This window comes from Marmota monax, unplaced genomic scaffold (genome assembly GCF_021218885.2).
Source record: "Marmota monax isolate L192 unplaced genomic scaffold, Marmota_monax_Labrador192_F-V1.1 WCK01_AAM20220418_F8-fsc00195, whole genome shotgun sequence".
NCBI classification, from domain to species: Eukaryota; Metazoa; Chordata; class Mammalia; order Rodentia; family Sciuridae; genus Marmota; species Marmota monax.
Window position 1 is genome coordinate 1,245,347 of NW_026691979.1, and position 27,430 is coordinate 1,272,776.

The following is a 27,430-nucleotide window of genomic DNA, read 5'->3' on the forward strand; positions in this document are numbered from 1 at the left end:
GGGAGGTGTCACACAACTTCCCACTCCAGCATGCGGGACTCTGGAAATGATGGTTCCTTAGTCAGTCTACGCAGAGGAGAGACAGTGAGATGCCCTGTGTGAGGCTGAAGCCACCTGTCCAGGAAGAACAGGTGAACAGGTGATGTCCTTCCTTAAGGAGGCACAGCCACAGCCTCCACGGGGAGACTGATGGTTTGAAGAGTCATCCCCGGCGGGAGGGAGAGCTGTCCCTCAGGGAAGCGACCATGTGGGTCACTGTGGGACCAACTCCCCAGGGACAGGAGCCAGCCTGAGGCTTTCAACCCCCTGAAGTGCGGAAAGCTAAAGGTGGAGAAGTGAGCTCTCCCATGCTGGGGGCCAGCACTGTCCCGGGAACGCAGTGCCTGCAGCGAGGCTGGAGGGCCGGTGGGGAGGGCGTCCACACCCCCCTCCAGGTGGTGGGTGTGTGGTTTCCCGCCCTCTCTGTGCCTTGGTGGGGCTCTGTCAGTGTGCGGACGTCTTCATCGCTGCTGTAAGCCCATCTCTCTTCTCCAGGGTGCCTTTGGCACTCCAACCCTGGGGTCCCAAGGTCCAGCTCTTATCCAACTCTTATGCTTTGCTTTGTCCTTGGGTCTGTCCATTTTTCTTGACCAGGGGTTTTTAACTCTCAAAGTTTGTGAGAATCACCTGGAGCACTTGTTAAAGAGGAACGCTTCTACCCAGCCCTGCGGAAGGCGCTCCAGAGGTTCCCATGTACCTGAGCCCCCAGGGCCCAGCTTTCCCGGGGCCCGAGTGGCAGAGCTATAGTGGATACATGTGCAAGTCCCCAACAGACTGCATGTGTCCCCGGCCAGAGGGTGTCCTGTCTGTTTTCTGGCATCTGCACAGCGCCTGGACCTAAACTGCTGTCTGTATGAAGATCCAGATAAACCCATGTGGCTCGGCATGTTGACCACTGCTTCCTTCACGCGATTGCTGACATGTGTGACGTCGGGGGAGACAGCCTGCAGTTAGGCCACCGATGGTGTCTTCAGCTTTTCAGAGCAGCGATGGCAGTGCTTCAGGAATAGCTTCCAGCACTCGGGGATCTCTGCGCACAGCCAGTGTGCTCCTGATGGGTACAGCCTTGGAACAGAGGTGACCGTGAGGAAGGAGGCCGGGTGAGCCAGATCAGAAAGGCGGGACTCCTCAGAGAGAGAGGAAATGGTGACAGAGACAGTCACGCAGAGAGGGCCATGATGGGGAAGAGACGTGGAGGCAGCAGGAGCCAACCCTGCGACACCTGTCCTTGGCTTTCTGCTCCAGAGCTGAGAACCGTTCCTGGGTTGAAGCCCCTGTGTCTGGCTGCACCATGGACAGCACCAGACACACACACACACACACACACACACACACACACACACGGCCACTCTCCACTCCAGGAAATCCATTCTTCCTCCCTTGTCTCCCCGAGGCCCTCAACCTTTGGCCCCCAGCTCTGGGTTTCCCAGGAACCAAGTCCCGTCAGTTTCCGCCTTCAAGCCCCCACCCCTTCCCCCTGAGGCTCCCTGCTGCCTGGCCCTCCTCAGCTGGTGCCTGAGGCTCTGTACCCTGGACTCTCCTCTGTGTCCATGCAGAGCTGATCCCACGGCTCCCAGGGTTCCCACAGGTGCTCTGCCTTCCCCGGAGCCAAGGAAGCCAGGCCCTCCAAGTGGTGGCTTGGCTTGCTCCTCTCCCCTCTCGGCTGGCTCCTCGTCCACACCACGTTCTGTCACAGATCCCAGCCTTCCCCTGCACAACACCACTGCCTTGTCTGACCCTCTGATGCGCCATCTTCCGCCTGCCCCGGGCCTGGTGACCCTCTGATAGACGGGCAGGTCCTGGCTGCTCCAGCAGAACTTCTGCTCTCAGCTCTCTGTCCCCTCCTTGCAGCAGATCCCACCTCTCCGTGGCTGTGTCCTGGACTGTCCAGCACTCCAGCTGCCTCCCTCCTGGCCTTTATCTCCACCACCCTGCAATTCTGGGGAGCCTGGCCACCCCGGTGGCCCCACACCTAGAAGTGCCTGATGGACTGTGAGACTTGACCCCAATTGAACACCTGAACAAATCAGATCCCTCTTGTGTTTGCTGCTCGTCTTGAGGACTTTTTAAAATGAACTTATTTCTCAACACCATTTGCCATTTTTACAAGCCAGTGTGTCCAAAAGTAGTTGATCTGCCATCTCTGGTCACTCTTGTTTCCCTCGTGCGTGCACAGTAATGGCAGGCCACTCCACAGCTCTTGCAGATTTTAATCGTTCACTCCCCTTCTGCCCCACAGCCATGGTCACTAGACTGTCCATTACACACCCTTCCCAGAACCTCGCCCCACTGTCCTCCCCAGGGCCCTGGCCCACGGGTAGCGTCCTGCTCACCACCCACTCCCCTGCCTCTCGAAGCTGCTTTCTTTTCTTTCTTCCTTTGTGACATTAAATCTGAAGATGGAGTCTCAGATGGCTCCTGTGACTCTGCAGTTTGCTCAAGTGTGTGAGCCAGGTGTCTGGGGCCTTGTCCCTGCTTATCCTGAGCACCGCCGATGTCACCTGACAGGGACTCACATCCAAGGTGTGTGGAGTCAGAGTCCTGCAGGAAGATGAGATTTTGTCCAGGAGATAAAAAAAAAAAAAGCTCTTTTCTTAAATAAAGAGACATCTGAGAATGGGAGGAAAGATAATAGAACAGAAGTGCGTCGGACGCTGTGGTGGCACCCGTGCAGCACAAACACACACACACACACAAACACACACACACACACATACTGGGTTAAAGTGCTAGTGGTGGTATTGATCTTGATGTATGTGATTTTGAAAATTGGAGGCACTGGTGACGTAGGCCACAAGATTTTCTTTCTGGGTGGAAAACAGGAGAAAGGGAAATAATCAAATATTGAATTTGGTCTGTCACATGAAGAGTCTTTGTGGTGTGGCTGAAAGAGCTCGACACGTGGGGCTGGAGGCTGGGACACTGGGTATCACAGTGCTGCCACACAGCGTGGCCACGGGGCCGAGTCCCTCAGCCGGGCAAGGGCAGCAGAGGGAGCCCAGGGGAAGGAGCCCTGAGTGGACGTCAGTGTGAGGTGGTAGGATGGAGAACGTGTCCATCGCAGTGGACGTGCTGCCTGGGTCTCGTTAGTGAATTAGCCGTTTTAACATTGTGACGTAACTAAAGAATGTCGTTCCCGTCAGCATTCTGTTATATTAACGCTGTCAGTGGCAGTGAGGTGGGCAGGGTGCACCCTCACTGTGCTGATTTCATTTTATTTAAAAAATATTTTTTATTATTTGATATTTCTGCAGGTCACTGGCTCTTTATTTTAAAAAAATAGGTATCAAAGCAGTGAATACAGCAAATTTAACTGACACAGACATGTAAAGACATGGAAAAATTAAGATGATACATTGTAAATAATACATTTAAGATAATACACTTGCTTCAATATTTTTTTATTGAAAATAAAGATAATATGTAAAGAATACAAGGTAATATTCCATTATTTTAAGTAGAAAAAAATTTAAAATTACACTGTTAACCTACAGGGAAATGCTGGCCCATTTACCAGATATACAAAACCCTTCTAATATCCCACCAAGGGTCTCTGTAATATATAAATTGTGTATAAGACTATCAAGTTAATTGGCACTTGCTAAACTCATTAGTAGGTCTCTTTGTGGGCCGTAAGCCACAGTAGCATGCAGTGTGCAGTGTGCAGCACCGGGTGGATTCCGTTCTCCTTCTACATTCCCTTTAACATGCCCTGGTAAGTAAATAATGAGGCAACACGTTAAGGATGGAACTGCATGCCACGGATACTTAGCAAAGTAAAATAGGCCAACGGGAGGACTGTGAGAGGTTCCTGTGATGGAAGGCATACTCGTGTGAGGGCTGGAGGTGAGGGGAGGGCCGGAGGGGAGAGGACGGGGCTGGAGGCTGTGGTCACTGCCACTATTTGAGGGCAGGAGGAAGTAAGGAAACCAGAATTGGTGAAAGAATGAGTTGAAGAGGAAACATCTGAGGTTGATCCGTGTCTGGGTCTGAGAAAGGGTGGAGAGACCCCTGCCTGACCAGCAGGGAGCAGAGGTAGCTGACCTGTGAGCCACCATCTGCAGCTACCCACAGCAACCGGCCACAGTGGGGCTCCGGGCAGCAGGCAGGTGCACCCCCTGGGCCTGTTAGAACTGTGGCTGACATGAGGCTGGGTTGTAACTGTGTGTTGAGGGGGGCATGTCTGCCTATGCCACGACCATACTCATTTGTAACACACAATTTCCCCTTGTTTTAAGATCTAACAAAATTTTCTTGTAGATTTCTTCATCATTTTATTTGTGGTTTGAGGCCTAAGACTTCCAGCCATTTGATTCTCTTTTTTAAAAATTTTTACTTGTTCCTTTTAGTTACACCTGACAATAGAATTTTTTTATTATTTGTTTTAATTAGTTATTATGACAGTAGAATGCACTTATGCACTTTGATATATCATACATAGATGGGATATAATTTCTCATTTTTCTGAGTGTACATACTGTAGAATCACATTGGTCATAGAGTCACATACATACAGTAATAATGTCTGTCTCATTCTACTCTCTTTCCTATCCCCACATCCCCTGACTCCCCCCCTTTCACTTCCCTCTACCTAATCTAAGGTAATGTTTTATATATAAAACACATTACAATTCTTAATACACATGTATACCACAATTTCCCATATCTCTGGTTGTATATAAAGTATGTTGACACCCCATTCATGCCTTCATACGTGTAGTTTGATATGATGTCCCTTGTTACTCCCCTGCCCCCTCCCTAGTGGGACTGGGAGGGAGAGCATGGGAGGAATAGAAGAATTCTAGTAGAGTACATTTTGACACACCATATATACTTGGAGTACCGCTTCTCATTTTCGTGGTGGTGCGTGATATGCATTACACTGGCCGTGTACTCACATATGAACATAGAAAAGTTATGTCTGCTCATTCCACTGTCTTTCCTACTCCCACTCCCTCCCTCCCCTTTGTTTCCCTTTGTCTAATCCAGGGAACTTCTATCCCCCACCTCCTTGTGGTGGGTCAGCATCTGCATATCAGAGAGGACATTTGGCCTTTGGTTTTTAGGGTTGGCTCATTTCACTTAGCATGACAGTCTCTAGTTCTATCCATTATCTTCTGGAAATGCCATGATTTCTCTCTTTTGGCTGAGTGATGTTCCATTGTGTATATGCACCACAATTTCTTTATCCATGCGTCTGTTGAAGGACACCTACGTTGGTTCCCTAGTTTAGCCACTGTGAACTGAGCTGCTATAAACACTGATGTGGCTGCTTCACTATAGTGTGCTGATTTTAAGTTCTTTGGGTATAAACCAAGGAGTGGGATAGCTGGGTCAAATGGTGGTTCCATTGTAAGCTTTCTAAGAAATCTCCGTACTGTTTTCCAGAGTGGTTGCACCAATTTGCAGTCCCACCAGCAGTGTATGAGTGAATCTTTCTCCCCACATTGTCACCAACATTTATTGTTACTTGTATTCTTGATGACTGCCATTCTGACTGGAGTGAGGTGAAATCTCACTGTAGTTCTAATTTTCACTTCTCTTATTGCTAGAGAAGTTGAACATTTTTCAAGTATTTGTTGACTGATTGTATTTCTTCTGTGAAGTGTCTGTTTAGTTCCTTTGCCCATTTACTGATTGGGTTATTTGGTTGTTTTGTTTTTTGATGTTAATTATTTTGAACTTTTTATATACGCTGGAGATTAATGCTCTATCTGAGGTGCATGTAGTAAAGATTTTCTCCCATTCTGTAGGCTCTCTCTTCACATTGATTGTTTTCTTTGCAATAAAGAAGCTTTTTAGTTTGATGAAATCCCATTTATTGATTCTTGATTTTACTTCTTGCACTTTAGGGGTCTTGTTGAGGACTTTGATTCCTAAGCCTACATGATGGAGATTTGGGCCTATTTTTCTTCTAGTAGGTGGAGGGTCTCTGGTCTAATGTGTAGGTTATTCAATTACTTGGAGTTGAGTTTGTGCAGGGTGAAAGAGAAAGGTTTAATTTCATTTTGTTGCATATGGATTTCCAGTTTTCCAGCACCTTTTGTTGAAGAGGCTGTCTTTTTTCAGTGCGTGTTTATGGTGCCTTGGTCTAGGAGGAACAACTGTGTTCATGTGGGTTGGCCTCTGTGTCCTCTATTCTGTAGTCTTCATGTTTGTTTTGGTTCCAATACTACTTGTCTTTTGTTGCTGAAGCTCTGTAGTATAATTTAAGGTCTGGTGTTGTGATGCCTCCTGTTTCACTTTTCTCACTGAGGATTGCTTGGGTATTCTGGGTCTCTTATTTTTTCAAATGAATTTCATGACTGCTTTTTCTATTTCTATGAGGAATGACATTGGGATCTTGATTGGAATGGCATTAAATCTGTATAGCACTTTTGGAAGTATGGCCATTTTGACAATATTAATTCTGCCTATCCAAGAACAAGGTAGGTCTTTCCATATTCTAAGGTCTTCTTCAATTTCTTTCTTTAGGGTTCTGTAGTTTTCATTGTAGAGGTCTTTTACCTCTTTTATTAGATTGAGCCCCAAATATTTTACTTTTATTGAGGCTATTGTGAATGGGATAATTTTCCTAATTTCTCTTCCAGTCCATTCATCACTGATGTTTAGGAATGCAGCTGAATTATGGGTGTTAATTTTATATCCTGCTGCTTTGCTGAATTTGTTTATGAATTCTAGAAGTTTTCTGGTGGAGTTTTTTTGGGTCTTCTAAATATAGAATCATGTCATCAGCAAATAGGGATATTTTGAGTTCTTCTTTTCCTCTTCGTATCCCTTTAATTTCTTTCTTCTGTCTAATTCATTCTGATTTTAGATTGGGCATATTGGCATTTAAATTCAGATTCTTAACTGACACCCAATCTGTGGGGACTTGGAAAAGTCATTCAGTGTCTCTCGGCTTCTGTTTCTTCACTTGCAAGAGGGGCTTGCCCCAGCCACCTGGCCATCTGCCAACTTCAAGGAAGCCCTAGCCTGGAGAAGGCTTCGGTGGGCCAGGCAGGGAGGCCTGGACTTGCAGTGGGGAGGCACTGAGGCCAGAGGATGGGGTGTGGGGCTGGGAGACGCTGAGAGGCTCTGCAGCGATTTGATTGTGCTGCAAGTGTTTGGGGGAGTGACGGAGACCATGCCTGGCCAGGACAGTTACCCATGATCTCAGCACAGGGTCATCTGCCGTCCATCTGTGCACTGACTGTCTGTGACCCTCTTCCCTGTGCCAACCCCAGGCTCACCATTGGGTTCACGGTGAGCAAGAGACGAGGCTGAGGATTTGCCAAATCCACCAACCTCAGAAAACCTGGGTGGATTTTCCTGAGTCCATTCCTGTTAGCCACCTAACTGACCACAACATTTAAATAATGATTTAATTGGACTGTTAAAAACTCTGGTGCTTCATCCCATGCATGCCTAAGGCCAGAGGAGATGAGGACAAATAGGTCTATGTAAATTCCCAGTTTTCGGTGCAGTGCAACCTTTTGTTCCCCTTAGTCTCTGTCACCATGCAGCCATCAGAGCTGGCAGTTTCTACCGTGACCTTCATGGTCAAATTTCAGCCTGCACTCAATCCAGAATCATTTGATGAATACCTGCATTTCCTGTCGTTGAACAACTTTTGCTTATTCTTTTACTGAAGACATCAATCTCTTGGGTGTTTTATTTGAAAATTTTAAGAAATGAGGATAAAATAAAATGAGAGCGCCATGGTGAGTCAAGGACTAGAGCGCCCATTGTCCCCACCACAGTCAGTTCTGTGGTCTGTCCTCACTTGGCCTTCCAGCAGAATGAGCGAGGTCCCTCTCAACAACAGGGAAAGCCAGCAAAAGCCGAATCCCATCCTAGCCTGCTTTGGATTCATGCTTGTCGTCTCAGACTTCCTCTGACCAACACTGAGCTCAAGTGGAACTGAAAGTCTGGGATCTGGGGAGACTCGTGCCTTGGAGTATGCCCCCATCTGTTCTAAGTCATGACCAGTAGGGGAATACTGAAAGGCTGGCTTTCCTGAGCTGTTTCAGTAGGGAAGTTAACCACGTTGAGTTTAAGCACCGAGAGAATTGTGTGGGGGCACTAGAACCGGAGGCCTTTGGAAGAGGGACAGTCACTGACAATCCTGTGCTCCAGGGTCTTTCTCTGGTTTTAGAGTCAACCTTGAGGTATATGGTTAGAATTGTTACTTGTTAATGTGAAGGGCTGAGCTGTTAATTTCCAATATTCATGTATATGCTTTAAGGAATCTGATGCTCCAGTGGGTGATGACCTCTAACTGGTAGAAACTACATTCCACTTATTTTCATTTATGATGAGTACTTAGGCTCAGATTTTATTATTTCTATTACTTTTAAATTACTATCACCAAGGAATCTGGTCTCTCAATTTTGCTAATTCTTTTGATTTATAATTATATTTTAGTTCACTCCTAATTTTCCTTTTACATATTGAGACTTTTATGGGATACGTTTTAGATAATTTATCTTTTAATCTACCTATGTGTCTATGTAATCTACCAATCATTTATCTATTCAATTATCTATCTATCCATCTATCATTGCATCATTCTGTCTATATAGCCATCCATTCATGTCCATCCATCCATCTATTCCTCCATCCACTGACCATCTATCTTCTTTCTGTTTGTCTGTCTATCTTTGTCTGTCTGTCTGCCTATCCTCTATGTATCACTAGGTATGTATTTGCTCCCTTGGTTTTTCTCCTCCTCCTCCTCCTCCTCCTCCTCCTCCTTTTTGTTTAATGGTGGACATACTTTGGCTTGGTCTGTAGGCTGAGGGTTTCCGTGACATTTAGCTCTTTAGATGTGCCTTGGAGTGTTCTTCTGGTCTGAGCACAATATCTATTGACCCTCCATTAAGTACTGTGCACTGATTCACTGAAGAAAGAGTCATGGGCACACCTGCAGAGCGTTTTCTAGAACAGACACCACAGATGGGTTTTCAAGGTTTGGTACTTTCATCTTTAACTCTCTGCATGCTTACACCCTGGGTATACGAGAAACAAGAAAAGGGCTTTGGTCCTTTATTCTGAAACCGAGCTCCTATTGTTTTCAGTGCCCACTTTGAGGTTTTAAATTGATAGTTGCTTAAACTCTGGGTTCTTTCAAGTAACCCTAGTTATGAGTTCTGAAGGACCCAGAAAGCTGGTCTGGCAACACTGCGTGATGACTTGGGCCGCCGGCCGCGTGGAGAACACAGGGGCTCTCATCCTCAGGGCCGTGGTCTAGTGGTGGCACCACTTAACACCTCGTGAGTTTCGAGCCATGCTTCTCTCCTCTTTGTGCTCTGGGTTTGTTGTTCTTATTAAGCTGTAGCTGAATATTCAGGTCAATGATCTGGAGAATTTATTAGCTCCCCAAAGGTCCTTGTGTTGAAAACATATTAAGTAGCTTATGTCCTTTAAGAGGCAACTCAATCTCTTCTGCTGATTTATTTTTCACCTGTAAACAACAACAAAAAAAAAGGATTAAAATGGAGCAGTGCTGATTGCCTGTGGCCTGATGACACTTCCTGTTCCCTGCTGAGCTGTATGCTAATGCCCATGCAGCTGTGGAGGCAGTGTTAGGGTTTAGATGTGAGGTGTCCCTCAGAGCTCTTGTGAGGGACAAGCAAGAAAGCTTTGAGGGGAAATGATTGGGTAATGAGAGCCTTAACCTAATCAGCAGGTCCATCTTTTGAATGGATTAACTGGGTGGTAACCCTAGGCAGGTGGGGTGTGGCTGGAGGAGGTGGGTCACTGGGGAGGAGCCTTTGGGGTTTACCTTTTGTCCCTGGTGAGCAGAGGTCTCCCTGCTTCCGGTTGTCATGTCCTGAGCTGCGTCCCTGCACCACGCCTCTTTTCCATGATGCTCTTCCTCACCTCAAGCCCAGGGCAGTGGAGTCAGCCATCTGTGGACTGAGACCTGAAACCATGAACCCCAAGTAAACTGTTCCTCTTCTAAAATGGTTCTCTGGTCAGGTCTTTTGGTCACAGCGGCAAAACTGTCAACTAAAACAGGTAGTTACTTTTATTGTGGTAAATAAAATACACATGATGCAAACTTACCATATTAACCCACTAAGTCCCAAGTTTCAATTTTGTGAATATTTCAATTAAATTGACACAGGTGCATTAAAATAGGTTAGAAATCATAATCGGGGACTTATGCACACTATTATATTAATAATATCATGTTACAATTTTTAGAATTATAGTCTTCGCTATTAGGTATGCTATATTGAAGTTTTTGTAGGTGTAACACACCTGAGTCGTGGGGAAATGAGCTAGTCACTTTTGAGTGTACAGATGAGTGGTGTGAAACACACTTATAACGTCTGCAGCCAACCTACCATCCACCTTCAGTATGGTTTACCTGAAACTGAAAACCCTGACGCGCGGTGGTGACTAGATCACAAGTCCCGCTCCTCCTTCCTGGTCCTGGAAATGGGTATTCTGCTTCCCTCTGCATGTGGTGACCAGGGGCCTCTTGTAAGTGGACTCACACTGTTGGGTCTCTTTGTGACAGTTCATTCCACTCAGCGTAGCACGTGTCACACACCCTTCCTCTGTGAGCGGAGGCGTGTCCTACTTGCGTATTCGCCACATTGTGTCTGTCCGTTCATTCCTCCGTGGACCTGGGTTGCTCCCACATTTCAGCTTCAGGAATCGTCCTGCTGAGGACATCAGCATGTGACTCTCTCTTCGAGATCTGGCCTTTGGGTCTTACCCAGAGGAGGAGTCACCAGGTCACATGCTAATTCCACTTTTAATCTTTTGAGCAACTCCATCCTGTCCATAACCGAATGCCCATCCTACGTCCCAGGACCACAGCCCTAGCTTTCTAGTCTCCATATCTTGGCTAGCACTAGTCGTTGTCCAGTTTTTAAAATAGCTTTTATTATTCTTCAATTGCATGTCATGAAACTGGGACTGAAATAGGCCAAGTCCTTTGCCGAGTATCAGGACCCACATGTGCGTCTGGGTCTGACCTGTCTCAGGAAGCAGCCTTCTCTCTGTAGCAAGGCCAGGTAGACAGGGACCGGTCGTGCTCTCCTGATCCAGGGCACTCTGTGCAGCAGGGGATCTGTGGGCTGTGTGGGCAGTGACCTATCCAGTCAGAGCTGCTGCGTGATCTACTTTGTTTCTCCAGCTTTCTTTAGGTCATGGCTTTCCACTGAAGGAAACCCCATCTTGTATTCCTAAGAAATGGTGTTTTACACACCTGTAGCTGTAACTCCTTAACAGCTTTGGAAGCAGATGGGTGAAGTCAGATGGGTGCAGCCTTGCTCGGGCCACCGGCTTCCCAAGTCAATGTCCCACAGCGCTTGTTTCCGGGCTAGAGCCTGTTGATTAATTAGCCATGTGTCTGTCAGCCCTATGGGGTCACATGTTTCTAATAGTGATCTTGTTCATTTCAAATCAAGGGGCTTTTCTTGTCTTCCTTGGGCTGATGTGCTCAACATCTCGGGGAGGGTTGGCGCGGCTGCTTCTTGCGGGAAGTCTTTTCCTTTCAGAGCCAGCTGTTGCCTTCAAGCTGTCCGTCTGTCTGCTGTTGGTCTGCAAAACCCACCTCATCAGCTGCCTCTGCCTGCCTCCCTCAGAGGCTGCCCTCGACACAGCTACACAGGGAAGGTGGTCCTGCTGGTGCTCCTGGGTGCCCCTTGAGTGCGCCTGGCTGCACACGGTCCCGCGAGGGAGCAGAGAGTGCTTCTCCTGGGGCGCGAGGCCAGGCCGGTCTCTTCCTGGGCTCAGATTCCGCCTCACCCCAGCACATCATTTATCCTGCCTTGGAGGCCGGCCAGGTGTCCAGTGGGAGGCTGAGTTGTGTCTAATTACCAAGGAAAGTTCTTGGAAAATCAAGGGCCAGGGAAAGTCAGCAGAGGCTGCCAGGGAGAAGGGCCGCGAAAGCCCAGGTTCAGCGTGGCCACTGTGCTCTCAGAATGTAACTTGGAAATCTGTTTCTAACCTGCGGACTGACTGATTATCACTGGTGGCTGGACACTGGGATTAGACATAAATGTGAATGCAGTGAACTACGGCAGGTGGGGACAGGGCAGGAGAGCAGGAGGGCCACTGAGGGGCGTCAGCCACATGAGACCTCAGTCTTGACCCCGCCAGGTATTGTCTAAGAATCTGGGCAATTCTCCCAACAGTTTTTAACACCCCCTGGCATAATGCAGGGAGTCCTTCTTCCATGGTGGTGGAGTCAGACAGGCTACGCTGAAGCACAGAGTCAGGTCTCCACGCAGACTGTCCAGGTGTCCACGAAATGCTCCTCATACCAAGAACCAGGAGTAATTCCATTCGGCTGTTCTTTGTACTCTCGCATTTCTGGACCTCTCTTCCTGAGTGCAGGACCACACAGGGACATGCTGCCCTTGAGAGGGTGCTTGCTGAAGAGCAAAGTGCAGCCTACAGGCCACCAGGGTGCATGGGTCCTTCATGGGGAGTGGTGTGTGTGCAACTGTGCTGCTGTCTCTGCAGCTATCAGTGTGTAAGCTTCACACCTGCCAGGCGGTCGCTCGCAGGGCACTCACATGGCAGGACTTGGTAAAGTGCTGGGGAGGCCACGCAGCCCTCCACAGAGCCCAGCTGCTCCCGAGTGGCTCTGGGATCAGCCGTCACTAGGGCCAGCAGGAACCACACCAAGCTCCCACAAGTCCTGTCACAGACATTCTTGCTGGAGATTTGTGATTTATTTGCTTGGCAAATCTACAACTATATGCACAGGTTCGGCTCTGAGAGCCAGGTGGGCCAGCCAGAGCTGGGAGGGTGGTCACCTGCAGTGGGCACAGGGATGGAGGCCTGTGGGCCCAGGCCAGGTCGATCAGGATCTCCAGGAATCTCTGGGCTGTGTAAAGGGGAAGACAAAGGAGCAGAAAGAGTAGAGTGTTTACCAGGTCGGGGAGGGAGAGGGACGTGCTGAGCCGGGGCCCTCGTCTGAAATGAGCAGGAAGCCCCAGCGAGTGCGGCGGAGCCTTCAGAGCAGGCCGAGTGGCTCTGCGCCAGGCTTGTCCAGAGCGCCAGGCTGGGGTTCATCCCCAGCACCACCAGAGCCCCATCCAGAAGACAGAAGCCCCCAGGGACCTGGGTGACTGCTGCTGGGGCCAGGAACTCTCCAAGGGAGGGCGCTAGAGGGGCACACTGCGCCGCTGGCCCAGGGGAGCATCTCACGCCATGGGGGTTTCTTCCACTCATTTTGTGAAACCCAAACACGAGATCGCAGAGGAGACCTGCAGGAGGACTGACCAGCCTTCTGCTGCCTTGCTCTCTCCTTCACTGATGCACAGGCTACAGAGGTGGTCCTCACGACGCCTATCTTTATGTGCAAAGGAAAAAAGTATTAGATAGTGGTGTGTGTGTGTGTGTGTGCATGTGTGTGAAGGTGTATGTGTGACAGTGTCTGTAGGCATGCATGAGTGTGTGCACATGTGTGAAAGTGTGTGCATGCATGTGTTAGCATATGAAAGTGGATGTGAATATGTGTATGCCTGTGTGTATATGTGTGCAAGTGTGTGTGCATTTGGGGGGTGTGAGTGAATGTGTTAGTGTGAGAGTGTGAGCACACGTGGGAGTGCATGAATATGAGTATGTGAATGTGAACATATGTGTGACAGTGTGTGAAAATGGATATGTTACTACATGCAGATGTGTGTGATTGTGGGCATGTGTGAGTGTGTGTGCAAATGTGTTCATGTGCATATGAGTGGGATTGGTTGTGTTTGTGAGTGTGAGTACATGAAATTGTGTGTGTGTGAGTGCACGTGTGTGAGCGTGTACGTGCATGGGTGTGTAGGCATATAACAATCAGAGCCACTTTTCACGTGCTGAATGCCTGCATCAGGTCTGCTGGATGCCTTTGTACATATGATTTTATTTAACTTCCGTGATTCCCTTTTGGTTTAGGTATCATTAATCTGAGTGCAATGGTGCGATGTTTATTAAGTAATTTTAACTATGATCACATATTTAGCAGATTTTAGCCACAAGATGTGTAAGACCCTGCCCTTAAACAGATGGTCATCTTACAGGGTGGATGTGTGATCTTTGTCTAAATTGCTGGGGGACGTAAAACAACATAACTAAACAAATGTCAACATAGCTAAACGAAATAAAGGAAACTTATTCTCTTTAGTTATACCAAAAATTGGAAATCATTCTTGAAAGTTACATGCATTTATTTAGCTAATTGGCATTTTTAAAAGGATCTGCAGAATGTCAGTCTTGGACAGTGTGCAGAACCTTGGGAAGGAGTGAATGCGGGATGAGTGAATTCTAGATCTTAGCAGGGAAATTCGCAGGAGCCTGCATTTAGCCTGAGATGATGCCGTGCGTCCCAAGTCAGAAGTGTGCGGCTCCTGTGCTGAAGGACGCCTGCCTCTGTGGCCAGCCACCCTACGGCCGCACAGACACTGGCTGTCACTGCAGTGGGAAGCTATGGGAGACTCCAGGCTGCGGATCGGCATCAAAAATGGGTCCTCTGAAGTCCGTGGTCTCAGAGTTCACTTTTAGGTGAAGGCTTCCGGACTTAACAGAAGTAGCTGTAAAGCTTTTCTGTGAGTCAGGTGAGCTTGTTGGAATGGTTATCACCCCCCACCCACCTCGGTGGTCACAGCTGAGACAAGTGGGCTTGTTGGAATGATGGCTGCCTCCCCTAGGTCTGGTCACAAGTGAGCCAGGTGAGCTTGGTTAGCCGCCTCCCACGAGTGTGTTTGGTCACGGGTGTTTCATTTATTATCTTAAAAATTTTGACCCCAATGTTGTCTGTATATCCATGTTATTCTTCCCCATCTATTGCAAATGATCCATTATGGTATTTCCTGTGTGTGTGTGTGTGCACACGCATACACACACACACACTCTTCAGGTGGTTGAAATAGCTGTCATAAATATAAATCTAAACAAATATTAGACCTTAGACTTTCCAGAAAATTTATTTCTAATAGCACTAAATTTTCTTTTTTCTTTGACACTTTCACATAATATTTATTTACTATTTTGATAAGAAAAAAATAACCAAAATATTAAGCCAAAATCTCAAACTAAGACACAGATAACCTGGGGCAATTGCAGAAAAATGAGCCTCGGCTGGAGGCCTGGGCCTGCTCTCTCCACAGGCTCTGTGTAGGGGCTCTGGGCTACCTGGGCTCGGTTTTATCCTTCTGAGCCTCAGCTTTAAACTGTGAAATTAAAGGCTGACGGAGATGCTCTCTAATATGCTTCATCTCATTCTCATTGAAAACTATGTGGGAAACACTTGCATTATATAACTGTAGATCCATGCTCTTTAACACTGGTCAAAAGAAGGCCCTTGATTTAGGGATTTGCAAGGCCTTTCTTGATCCAGTGCATCCATTGAGCATGGGGTTGTTGGACATGCCACTCTACCCTACTCTCTGCTTCACACTGTAACTCAAATTCACTTAAGGTTTTTTACTTTGTTTTGGTTTGGGTTTTGTCTCACAGCAGACACATCTGCATCAGAATTTGTAAATTTTTTTTTTAAGTATAAGGAATTTTCCCCACATCTTAGTTTTTAAAAAGACCTTCATTTGTCTTACTTCTTGCGTTGTCTCTCTAGTAAAAAGAAGATATGCATGTCTTGTAGGATTCTGCCTTCTGCCCCAGATCTGTTTCCTGTCTCCTGTATTTCAGTTTCTTAGGGCTTTTTTTCTGACAGATAATTTATAAAATATGAAATTTGGTGTTTTAGATGCATTGATGATTTGGGGTAAACTGTCTTTTGTATCAGTCTGTTTTCTATTACTATAACAGAATACCAGATGCAGTCTAACTTTTAAAGAAAAGAGGTCCAGTTAGCTCACAGTTTTGGAGCCTGAAAGTCCAAACCGCATGGTGCCAGTTCTGGAGAGGGCACCCTGGCCTCATCTGCCTCATGTTGGGGTACATTTGAGAGAAAATGATCACCTGGTGAGGCAGGAAATCAGAGAGACCAGGAAGGCCTGTTTTCTCTTTTAACATCCCCCATGAGACCTAAGTGGGGTCCCAAGAGGCCCACTTCACCCCTTCCCAGGGCGGTGCCCCCAGAGCCTGCCTCTGGGTCCTAGCTCTTAAGGGCCCACCCACCCAGCGCCCACACCACCCCACCCAGCGCCACCCCTGGACTGAGTCAGCAGCATGGGGGCCTGTTGGGGGCACGGGCCCCATGTGAGCCACAGGCCCCCTGGGCAGGACGTCCCCAGGCTTTAAGGGAACAAACCTGGAGGGGGATTAATGAGACCCGGAGGAGCTCTGGGACCTGGGCCACACCAACCTTTCTCACGAATCTCGACATGGGAGCCACTGCGAGGTGACTTTGGTGTGGGGGAGAGTGTCTTCCCCTTCCTGCTCCGTGCCCAGGAGACCAGGCAGCTGAGGCACCATGCTCCCGAACACCCTGAGGACACGCGGACTGGCTGGGCTGACCTGGGTCGCGGCCTTGACCTCCAGACTCACCTTGCACAGTACCCCTATGTTTTCCTGCATAAACACTCTGTGCTCAGAGGTCCTGTCACTGGATACCTGCATATGGGTGTTTTATTCAGACCCACCTCCACGATGATGATGATGATGACGGTGATGATGATGATGATGACGGTGATGATTGGTACGGGGGATGGAACCCAGGGGCACTTTGCCACTGAGCTAAGTCTCGGCCCTTTTCATTCTTTATTTCAAAACAGGGCCTTGCTAAGTTGCTGGGGCTGGTGTGAACTTGTGATCCTCCTGCCTCAGCCTCCTCAGAGGCTGGGCCTCCAGGCCTGTGCCACACACGACTCCATTTTCCCATACCTTCCTTAAAATCTGAGAGTGTGTCTTATGCCACACCCCTGAAATTCAATTAACAGTGTTTATGTTTTATTAAATTAAAAAAAAAAAGAGCAAGCCATACTGCTGTAAACATCAGCTGCATCTCTTTCATTTCCTGCAGCGGTGTCCTGTGGCCTCCCAGAGTCCCCAGGGAACGGCTCCTTCACGGGCAGCGAGTTCACGCTGGACAGTAAAGTGGTGTACGAGTGCAACGAGGGCTTCCAGCTGGCCGCAGGACAGCCCGCCACCGCGGTGTGCCAGGAGGACGGGATGTGGAGCAACCGCGGGAGGCCGCCGGCCTGTCAACGTGAGTGTCCCAGTGTCCAGGGCGTCGCGGGCAGGTGGGACGGGCCCCTGCGACCGCCTTCCCAGGCGCAGGGTTGATTCTCTACAGACCGGCCCCGGAGCTGAGCTGTGCCCTGGGCAGCCACCCCTGAGCCCGCAGGCTCTGCCTGCCCCAGGCCGCGGACAGCCCACCAGCCCTGACCCAGGCAGCCCTCAGGGTGGGGAGGGGACGTCTAGGGGACGCAGGGGCCCAGGACCCAGCGCCAGCCCGGCACGTGAGGTCTGAAACAGCGGTCTCCCCGAGGAATCCAAGGCGACTGACCACCCACCCCGCCACCCCCAGGCCTGTGGAGGCGCTGATTGTAAAGGAAGCTCTGCGCAGCCTGCGGGGTATTCTCCAAGGGTCGGGGTCTGGATCCAGGGTGACCTCCAGCCTTAGCCAAGAGTAGAGCCACGCAGTGCAAAAGTGCACGTGGGCGCGCACACACGCAAACACACGTGCACACACGCAAACACACGTGCACGCATGCACACACATGCGCGCACACACACACACATGCACGCACACACACCCACACACGCATGCGCCTACGCACGCACACACACGTGTCCTCCTCACAATGCTCAGCCCAGGTATACTGAACAGGCCTGGATTTGTAAACAGTCTCCCCTTCCCGTGCCCCACACTGCAAACTCACTTCCTTACACGGGTGTTAATTTGCTGGAATGCCATTAGTACCAGAGGTCCCCTGGTCTCCCATCTCAGAGGCAGCTCATTGGCCTCTCGCTGCAGACCTGGGTCATGCTGCGCCTTTTCAGCTTTTGAGCTGTGAGCCCTAAGTGCTCCTGGGAGACAGGCGACTTCCCGCAGGTCCTGACACCTTCTCCCAAGGTCCGCACCTTATCTCACGTCCTGGAGTCAGGGGTGTTGAAAGCGCGCCCTGTGGCTACCGCATGGCCTGGTTTTACCTCAAGTGAACCTGGGGAGCGGCAGGCACAGACTTAGCTCCACCTGGACAAAATCGCCCTCTGGAAACAGGAGCTGTCCCTGACAGGGCGCAGCCCACGTGTCCTGGTCAACTGGTGAGGAGGAGTCCAGGAATCAGGAAGGTTCACCTGCACAGCACAGCGGCCAGCTCCCGCCACTGCTCTGGGAGGCTCAGAGAGCTCACCTGGGAGTCTCCCCAGATCCCCACGTGGGCACCGGCGGCCTCACAGAGGAGGCAGCGCCACCACCTCTAGGTCTGAACCGGAGTCCTCTCCTTTACCAGGGTCCCCCCACCCGCTGGCACCCACAGCTGCAGAGAGCTCTGGGGTGTCCAGGGTCCACTAGTGCCTGAGCCCCAGGTCTCAGTGGGGACCAGGCTCCTGTTTCTTAGCTTTCTCCCTCCCTCCCTCCCTCCCTTCCTTCCTGTCTCCCCTCTCTCCTCAGTCCCTGTCCCTCCCTCCCTTCCTTCCCTCTTCCTCCCCCTCTTCCCTCCTCCCTCCCTCCCTCCCTCCCTTCCTTCCCTCCTCCCTCCCTCCCTCCCTCCCTTCCTTCCCCTCTTCCCTTCCTCCCTTCCTTCCCTCCTTCCTCCCTCCCTCCCTCCCTCCCTCCCTTCCTCCCTTCCCTCCTTCCTCCCTCCCTTCCTCCCTCCCTCCCTCCCTCCCTTCCTCCCTTCCTTCCCTCCTCCCTCCCTCCCTCCCTTCCTTCCCTCCTCCCTCCCTCCCTCCTTCCCTTCTTCCCTCCTCCCTCCCTCCCTCCCTCCCTCCCTCCCTTCCTTCCCTCCTCCCTTCCTCCCTCCCTCCCTTCCTTCCCTCCTCCCTCCCTCCCTTCCTTCCCTCCTCCCTCCCTCCCTTCCTTCCCTCCTCCCTTCCTTCCCTCCTCCCTTCCTCCCTCCTCCCTCCTTCCCTTCTTCCCTCCTCCCTCCCTCCCTCCCTCCCTCCCTCCCTCCCTTCCTTCCTCCCTCCCTCCCTCCCTCCCTTCCTTCCCTCCTCCCTTCCTCCCTCCCTCCCTTCCTTCCCTCCTCCCTCCTTCCCTTCTTCCCTCCTCCCTCCCTCCCTTCCTTCCCTCCTCCCTTCCTTCCCTCCTCCCTTCCTCCCTCCTCCCTCCTTCCCTTCTTCCCTCCTCCCTCCCTCCCTCCCTCCCCCCCTCCCTCCCTCCCTTCCTCCCTCCCTCCCTCCCTCCCTTCCTTCCCTCCTCCCTCCCTCCCTTCCTTCCCTCCTCCCTTCCTCCCTCCCTCCCCTCCTTCCCTTCTTCCCTCCTCCCTTCCTTCCCTCCTCCCTTCCTCCCTCCCTCCTCCTTCCCTTCTTCCCTCCTCCCTCCCTCCCTCCCTCCCTCCCTCCCCTCCTTCCTCCCTCCCTCCCTCCCTCCCTCCCCCCCTCCCTTCCTCCCTCCCTTCCTTCCCCTCTTCCCTTCCCTCCCTTCCTTCCCTCCCTCCCTTCCTCCCTCCCTCCCTCCCTCCCTTCCTCCCTTCCTTCCCTCCTCCCTCCCTCCCTCCCTTCCTTCCCTCCTCCCTCCCTCCCTCCTTCCCTTCTTCCCTCCTCCCTCCCTCCCTCCCTTCCTCCCTCCCTTCCTTCCCTCCTCCCTTCCTCCCTCCCTCCCTTCCTTCCCTCCCCCCTCCCTCCCTTCCTTCCCTCCTCCCTCCCTCCCTTCCTCCCCTCCTCCCTCCCTCCCTTCCTTCCCTCCTCCCTTCCTTCCCTCCTCCCTTCCTCCCTCCTCCCTCCCTCCCTCCCTCCCTCCCTCCCTTCCTTCCTCCCTCCCTCCCTCCCTCCCTTCCTTCCCTCCTCCCTTCCTCCCTCCCTCCCTTCCTTCCCTCCTCCCTCCTTCCCTTCTTCCCTCCTCCCTCCCTCCCTTCCTTCCCTCCCTCCCTTCCTTCCCTCCTCCCTTCCTCCCTCCTCCCTCCTTCCCTTCTTCCCTCCTCCCTCCCTTCCTCCCTCCCTCCCTCCCTCCCTTCCTTCCTCCCGCCCTCCCTCCCTCCCTTCCTTCCCTCCTCCCTCCCTCCCTTCCTTCCCTCCTCCCTTCCTCCCTCCCTCCCCTCCTTCCCTTCTTCCCTCCTCCCTTCCTTCCCTCCTCCCTTCCTCCCTCCCTCCTCCTTCCCTTCTTCCTTCCTCCCTCCCTCCCTCCCTCCCTCCCTCCCTTCCTTCCTCCCTCCCTCCCTCCCTCCCTCCCTCCCTCCCTCCCTCCCTCCCTTCCTTCCCCTCTTCCCTTCCTCCCTTCCTTCCCTCCCTCCCTCCCTCCCTCCCTCCCTCCCTTCCTTCCCTCCTCCCTCCCTCCCCTCCTTCCCTTCTTCCCTCCTCCCTCCCTCCCTCCCTCCCTCCCTTCCTTCCTCCCTCCCTCCCTCCCTCCCTTCCTTCCCTCCTCCCTCCCTCCCCTCCTTCCCTTCTTCCCTCCTCCCTCCCTTCCTTCCTCCCTTCCTTCCCTCCTCCCTCCCTCCCCTCCTTCCCTTCTTCCCTCCTCCCTCCCTCCCTCCCTCCCTTCCTTCCCTCCTCCCTCCCTCCCTCCTTCCCTTCTTCCCTCCTCCCTCCCTCCCTCCCTCCCTCCCTTCCTTCCTCCCTCCCTCCCTCCCTCCCTTCCTTCCCTCCTCCCTCCCTCCCCTCCTTCCCTTCTTCCCTCCTCCCTCCCTTCCGCCCTCCCTTCCTTCCCCTCTTCCCTTCCTCCCCTCCTTCCCTCCCTCCCTCCCTCCCTTCCTTCCTCCCTCCCTCCCTTCCTTCCTTCCTTCCCCTCTCCCTCCCTCCCTCCCTCCCTTCCTTCCCTCCTCCCTTCCTCCCTCCCTTCCTCCCTCCCTCCCTCCCTTCCCCTCTCCCCTCCTCCCTCCCTCCCTTCTTTCTTTCTTTCTTCTGTTGGTTCCTTTGTTCATTCTCATTGTGCTAAAATGTCACGTCTGTACTAAATTATAAAGGAGACACTTTTAAACTTCCGTACTGACCAATGAAGGCCCAAGGAATGACAAAGTATTTAGATGTCATTTTAACTCACACAAGTTGTGTTGTTCCATAGACTGTTTTTTAGAGTTGTTTTGGTGTGCAGCCATGCTGAGCTAAAGGGACAGAGATCTCCTGTGTCCCCCCTGCTTCCCACGTCAGCGTCCTGCTCCAGCGTGGGGCCTCTGTCATAACCAGTGGACATGCCTGGACATGGCGTCACGGGGGGGGCACAGTTCCTCAGGTGCCCCCTTGGCCTGGCACGCTGTCTGGGTGTGTGTCTGCCGTGCAGTATCACAGGACACCGTTGCCACTGTGCCTCCCTCCTCCCCACCAGCGCTGGCTGCCGCGGGTCTTCTCACCATCTCTGTGGTCTCACCTTCTCCCAGCATAGTGTGGCTCGACTCATGTGGTCTACACCTGGCCACCGTGGCTTCTTGCACTTAGCAGTATGCATTGGAGTTTCCCTCCAGATTCTTCAGGGCTGGTAGCATATTTCTTTTTATTCCACTGACTGGAGGAGGCGGAGTGTATCTACCCATCACCTACTGGAGGACATCATAGTTGCTTCTAAGTGAGGTCAACCAGGAATAATTCTGCTGTGAGCATCTGTGTACAGGTTTCTGTGTGGACGTTAGCTTTTAATTAATATGGGTACATACCAAAGCGTGATTGTGGGATCAGAGAGTGAGAATTCTTGTGGTCTCATGAGAAGCCACCAGTCTGTGGTCCAAAGGGCCCCTGCCACTGCCCGTTCCCAGCAGCAGAGGGTGGACGTTCTCGTCACCATCCTGAAAGCACTGGGATTCAGGGTGGGAAGCTGGCCCTTCCCTTAGAGGTGCAGGCACCTCCTGGGGTTCCCATGTGTCTTTCCAGTGGCCTGTGGCGGGTGTCTTCTCGCACGCTCCCTGGCCATCTGCATGTTCTTTGGAGAGGTGTCTGATAAGGTCTTGGCCCCTTGTTAATCAGGCATTCCCTCCCTTCTCTGTGTGCTTCAGATGACGCTCCTTTATCAGATGTGCCTTTTGCCAGCATCTTGTCCCCGTCCTAGTGTACCTTCTCATCCTCTGGACAGTGTCCTCCTCAAGCACAAAGTCCAGCTTATCACTTCTTCTTCCTGGACGGGTCCGGGGCTCAGGGTCTGCAAAGTCTTGACCCAGACCCCAGGTGACCTGGCTCCTTCCTGCCTGACTTCGAGAGCCTGATGCCTATGGTGCCTTCAGGGCTCTGTGGTGAACTCTGGGCCAGCTGCTGGGAGGTTGAGCTCCGTTTCTGGACTCGGTGCATGTCCAGTTGCTCCAGGGCTATTGTCTGTCACCTGTGCTCCTCCATGGAGAGCTGCTGCCTGTTTCTGTGGCTGTTTCCAGGCTCCTGTTCTATTCCATTGATCTTCTGCCCATTCTCTTGCCAACGTCACACTATCCTCATAAACATTTTGATCTGGATAAAAACAGAGTATCATAAACTGGACAGTGTTTTCAAAAAATATTCAACATAAATTCAATAATTTGGAAATTTGATTAAAAGGATACCTTTTGATTTCCTATAAAATGAATTTTGTTATTATTTAACATTGTAGGGTCCTGTGGACAGGGAATGACCAAGTCCAGTGCCTCTAAAGCCATAGGGGTGATTTTGCCTGAAGGTAATCTGGTTCTTTGGTGGTCACAACACATTCAGGTGACATTTTATTTTAACTAAGGATGTGTCATCCTTACACTAATTAAAGAGCATCTCACACAGGAATCTGGACTTCACAGGCCCATGGGTGAACAGGAACCTTCAGCCTGTCTCGTGTTGGGTTTTCTGAACACACGTGGGACTCACAAGCCACCTTTTGGCCCTCGTGAGGCTGCTCACGTCTTGGGTCAGGCGGTGATGCGCACCCACGTGCTCAGCTCTGTAAATGACAGCGAACGTTAGTGAGCGAGTTCAGTGGCTCAGAGCGTGGACTGACTCAATGCACTCCAACATAGAAGCCAACTGTGTGGGGATCATGAGGAAAATAAGTGGCATTTAACCTTTTCCTGGGTAGAGAAAGAGAGAAGCCGAGACGGAGGACTAGTGTAAGGCCAGGTGACATGAGAGGCCTCCTAGAGACACCCAGAGAGAGATGCAGAAGGGAACAGGGAAAGACGGGGGCCAGGCTGGAGTCTGAGAAAGGGTGGGGGGAACTCGGGGCGGAGATCCAGCCCTTCTCCCTGAACCCTCTCCTGCTCATTCCTGCACCCCTCTGGCACCGCGCCTCTGAGCACCTCTGTGCACCCCCAGGCCAGGCATCCAGCCTGCCTCCGGAAACAGCCCCTCCCTCCCCTCCAGCCCTGCCTCCATCAGCAGCTGGGCGGATCCTCTAGAACAAGTGAATCAGTCAGGACCCTCCTGTGCTGGAAACCCCAGTCCTGACCGCAGTGGGGGTGACTTCCTCGGCCATCCTTTACCCTGAGCTCCCTTCTCCAGAGGAGGAAAAAGCCAAAGGTGGTGGAGAGCTGGAAGCCCAACTTGGTGCCTCCCTCTGATCCAGCCTGGTCCTGCGGATGCATGTGTAGGGCACAACATCTGGACCCTGCTAGATCAGAACTAATCCCACCGCCACCGTCCAGCCACGGGTCCAGTGGCTTATGCAAATCAAGTCATCTAGTTCTTATGAGGTCTGCAGCTTTGCTGTCATGATTGCACAGAGCACCAGAGGAGGGAGTGGGAGGGGTGGCTGGGGAGGTCCGAGAGGGAAAGTGGAACAAACGCTCAGGGTTTGGTTCCAGGGAACCTGAGGACAGAGCCCTGGCTTCCAATCTCTATACCACCCTGCCTCCTGGGATTTGCTAGCTCTCAGGATTCTTAGGTTCATATGTTATGAAACCAAGAGGCTAGCCCAGGCCTTCTGGTAAGCCATGCAGAGATGGCAGTGCCGCCAGGCTACGAGGACAGCACTTATTAACATGTACAGGTTTCTGCAAGAATCAGGAATGAGAGGTCTTTTGCTGTTCAAAGATAAACATTGCATCCATTAAGAGCTATTTTGTGCTTATTAAAACACCGTGTTAAAGCGCATAAGGTAGCCTAATCCATCCATACGTTTGAGTTTTTCTGTTATGAAACCTATGTCTAGAGGTACAATTACTTTAAAGGTATAATACAAGAATTGAACAACAAAATTGCTTCCCTGTGTAAAGAAGTTATAGTATGTTCAATTTAATGCTTGTTAAAATAGCAAAAAGTTAATTTGCATTTTAAAGCCTATTTTGATACCGACTACTATTGGTTCAGTGACACAAAGAAATAAGCACATTTAAAATAAAGTGTAAAATCCACTTTAAAATTTTCTGAGTATCATCTCAAACTTCCAAGCATTTAATTTCCTCCATTGTTTATTAAATACAAAAGGTATATACAGACATTTCATTGAATTTTCTTGCTATTCAAAGGCTGGAAAACCTATTTAATTTTTATTGGAGGATGGTGTTTTCCTCACTTAATTTAAATTTAAAAATCAGGCAGACTAAGCACAAAACGTTTTCCTCAGAGTCAGAAAATTTGGTTACTGTTAGATGCTGAAGTCTATCTCCATCCCTGGGGCTCATTTCTCTATATGCTATGTGGGTAGGAAAGGATTGTTGTTTCTTTAACAATTGCAATTATGTGAGAGCAGTGCTCTGGATCTCAGGCAACAAGAAGTACTTTAGCTTTGATAAATGGCACGTGTAAATGGTAAACAAGATTAGCTCATTACACCCTCAGGGTGGCTGGCTGAAGGCCTTGATAAATGGCCGTCTCCCTCCCAGCCTTCCTGCAGTAACACAGATATCTACAGCAGATCTTTGAGGCTTGTTCTTTTTTATGATTTTCATTTTAATTATTTACTGAGACTGGATTTGGATCATTGAAGATGTGATTCATGCAGGTGCCGTAATAAAACAGGGAAGGCTATTGGCATCATGTGTGGGGTTTAAGGGTTTGACAGCATCAGGAGTGGATTTGCATCCGGTACTGGGTGCTCAGGTGGAAGTGGAGCCAGTGAGCACCTTTTAATTAAAAGCTAAGTGGATGGCTGGGGTCGTGGCTCAGCGGTAGGGAGCTTGCCTAGCGTGTGTGATGCCCTGGGTTCGATCCTCAGCACCACATAAAAATAAATAAAACAAAGGTATTGTGTCCAACTACAACTAAAAAAATAAGTATTAAAAATAAATAAATAAAATAAAGGTATTTAAAAACAAAAAAAGCTAAGTGGAAGCTGTAGTCCCAGGATACAGGTGCGGCAGGTAATAGGCAGGTAATGCCGGTGTTGAGGATCGGGGCTGAGTCCTGGATCCCTGGTGTTGAAGACCAAACACCCAAGAAATGCTGAGGCAAGCGCAAAAAGTTTTATTTAAAGGTTAGATCAGAGAGAGAGAGGGACAGAGGCTCCTCCACAGAGGAGGGGGTCCGAGTTGGTACCCCAGGAAGTGGGGTGTCCTGCCCCTTTTATAGATTTTAGATTTCCTTTGTCCTCATGCCCCCTCCTCCCATTCTGCCTACTAACCAGTGACCAAGAGGTGGAGTGATCCAAGGACAGAATGAAGCTGCCCAGGGTCCAGCTAGAGGGAGCAGCCCAGGGCCATTCACTGACACCTCCCTGTTGGAGGAGCAGTTCCCTGGAGGCAGGTCATCTTGGCCACAGGAGGGAGGGGGCTGCTCTGGAGGAATCAGCACTTCACCTCCTCTTGGATCAGCCCCCATCTTCCTGACCTGGTCATTCATGACCTACACAGACTGTCCTTTTGCACTGGACCTCAAAGGCATCCTTCAGTCTCCCCTTGGCCTTTGGCTTTAGGACCCCTGTGGATACCAAACTCTGCAGGTGTTCCAGCCCCTCTATAAAATGGAGTCCTTTTTTACACAGAACCAAGGCAATCTTCCCATGTACATTAAACCATCCCTTGAACGTGTGTAATACCTAATACAATGCACATTCTGTGTGAATAGTTATTATTCAGTACTGTTTAGGAGATAATGCAGCCAAAGTCTACACATTCAATACAGATGTGATTTTTTTCTTCTAGTATTTTGATCTGTGGTTGGTTAAATACTCATGCAGATAGAGGCCAGGGTACATCCCTGTATACATATGTGCAATGCACACACACACACACACACACACATCATATTTGGTGGGTATATGCATGTCTAGAAGTAATTACACAAGTATTTATATATGTGAATGCATATTGTGCATTTGTGCATATCATGTTTGGGGACACTTAGTTGGTCTGATATCTCCCTAGACAATGGCATAAAATGTGCTCTGGTTTTCTTTGTTTTATCCGTTTCCAGGGTAGAGTATGTGACGTGCTTTTCCTTGAATTCCTTGCTGAAGATGACTTGTGATAAGGGATCTCACTCCCTGCAGGTATGAGGGCCGTGAGCCTGCAGCACAGGTGTGCAGGTGCCCGGCACATGTCTCAAGTGTCCTCTTAGACTGCAGTGCTCTGTTGAGACCTTTAGGAAACCCGGATTTCTGCATTCTAGGTCAGCTTCAGCCTTGTATTTCCAGTCCACTACTCAATGAGACTTTCCATCTGTTTGGTTTCGTTTTGGAACATTAAACAGGGCTTGGTGCATCTTTCTGTGTTTTAATCGGTGTTGTCAACTGGAGGGTCCCCCTGCTTGTCTGAAAAGGATAAGAAACTGAAGTTTGCACTTAAATGCTTCTGGAGTGAACGAGGGCTTGGTTGTCCTTGGGTCATTACGGCCCATGAGTATTGGAATGCATTGGTTGTTGCTCCTGCTTAATTTCTGTAGAGATGGCTTTGTAGAGGGGGTGTGCCTGTCTGTCCTGGTCACTGCTGGACCTTTATAAATATCTGTAGAGTGGGCAAATGAATATCATGACCTGTCAAAGAAGATGCAAGAGGAAGCCATTTTACAGTCAGTCAGCTGTGGCCGGGCTCCCAGAGCAGCTCGGGGACATCAGAGCTGCCCACCTCAGGTGGCAGTGCGGGTCCTGCCCCACAACCTGGGTCCTGGCCATGGCACTGCTCTGCTCTGTGTTCAGGGCAGCACATGCATCTGACAGAAAGCAGGATGACCCTGAAGGATCTGGGTGTCTGTGGAGTTTCACCCCTGTGCTTTGAGGGCCAAAGGCCGTTCTGCATCTGTACATTTGTTGACTTCTAAACTTAACATTTACTCGCTCTACAGAACACTATGTCACTATCTGAGTTTATTTCTTTTACTAAACATAGGTTTATTGACATCTAAATCTTTCACAGAACAATCCTCAGGATATATTAGGGTAAGATAGGAAAATTCATGTATTTTTCATCTCCTTATGAGTTCTTGGAATAAATATCTCTACAGAGAGATATAGTGTCACTTACTGCCTTTGAAATGTTACAATAGAGAACCATCCAAAATAGTAACACCTCACATCCAT

General features: G+C 50.3%; 1 protein-coding gene across 2 annotated transcripts in view; it reads left to right on the top strand.

Moving 5' to 3' along the window:
- Csmd1 (CUB and Sushi multiple domains 1) overlaps positions 1-27,430 on the top strand; it is a 1,167,250-nt gene that overhangs the window by 1,066,734 nt on the left and 73,086 nt on the right. For both annotated transcript variants that reach the window (XM_058580132.1, XM_058580135.1), the window contains exon 48: positions 16,955-17,140. In XM_058580132.1, coding sequence (XP_058436115.1) covers positions 16,955-17,140 — 186 coding nt within the window. The remainder of the gene's footprint in view (positions 1-16,954; positions 17,141-27,430) is intronic.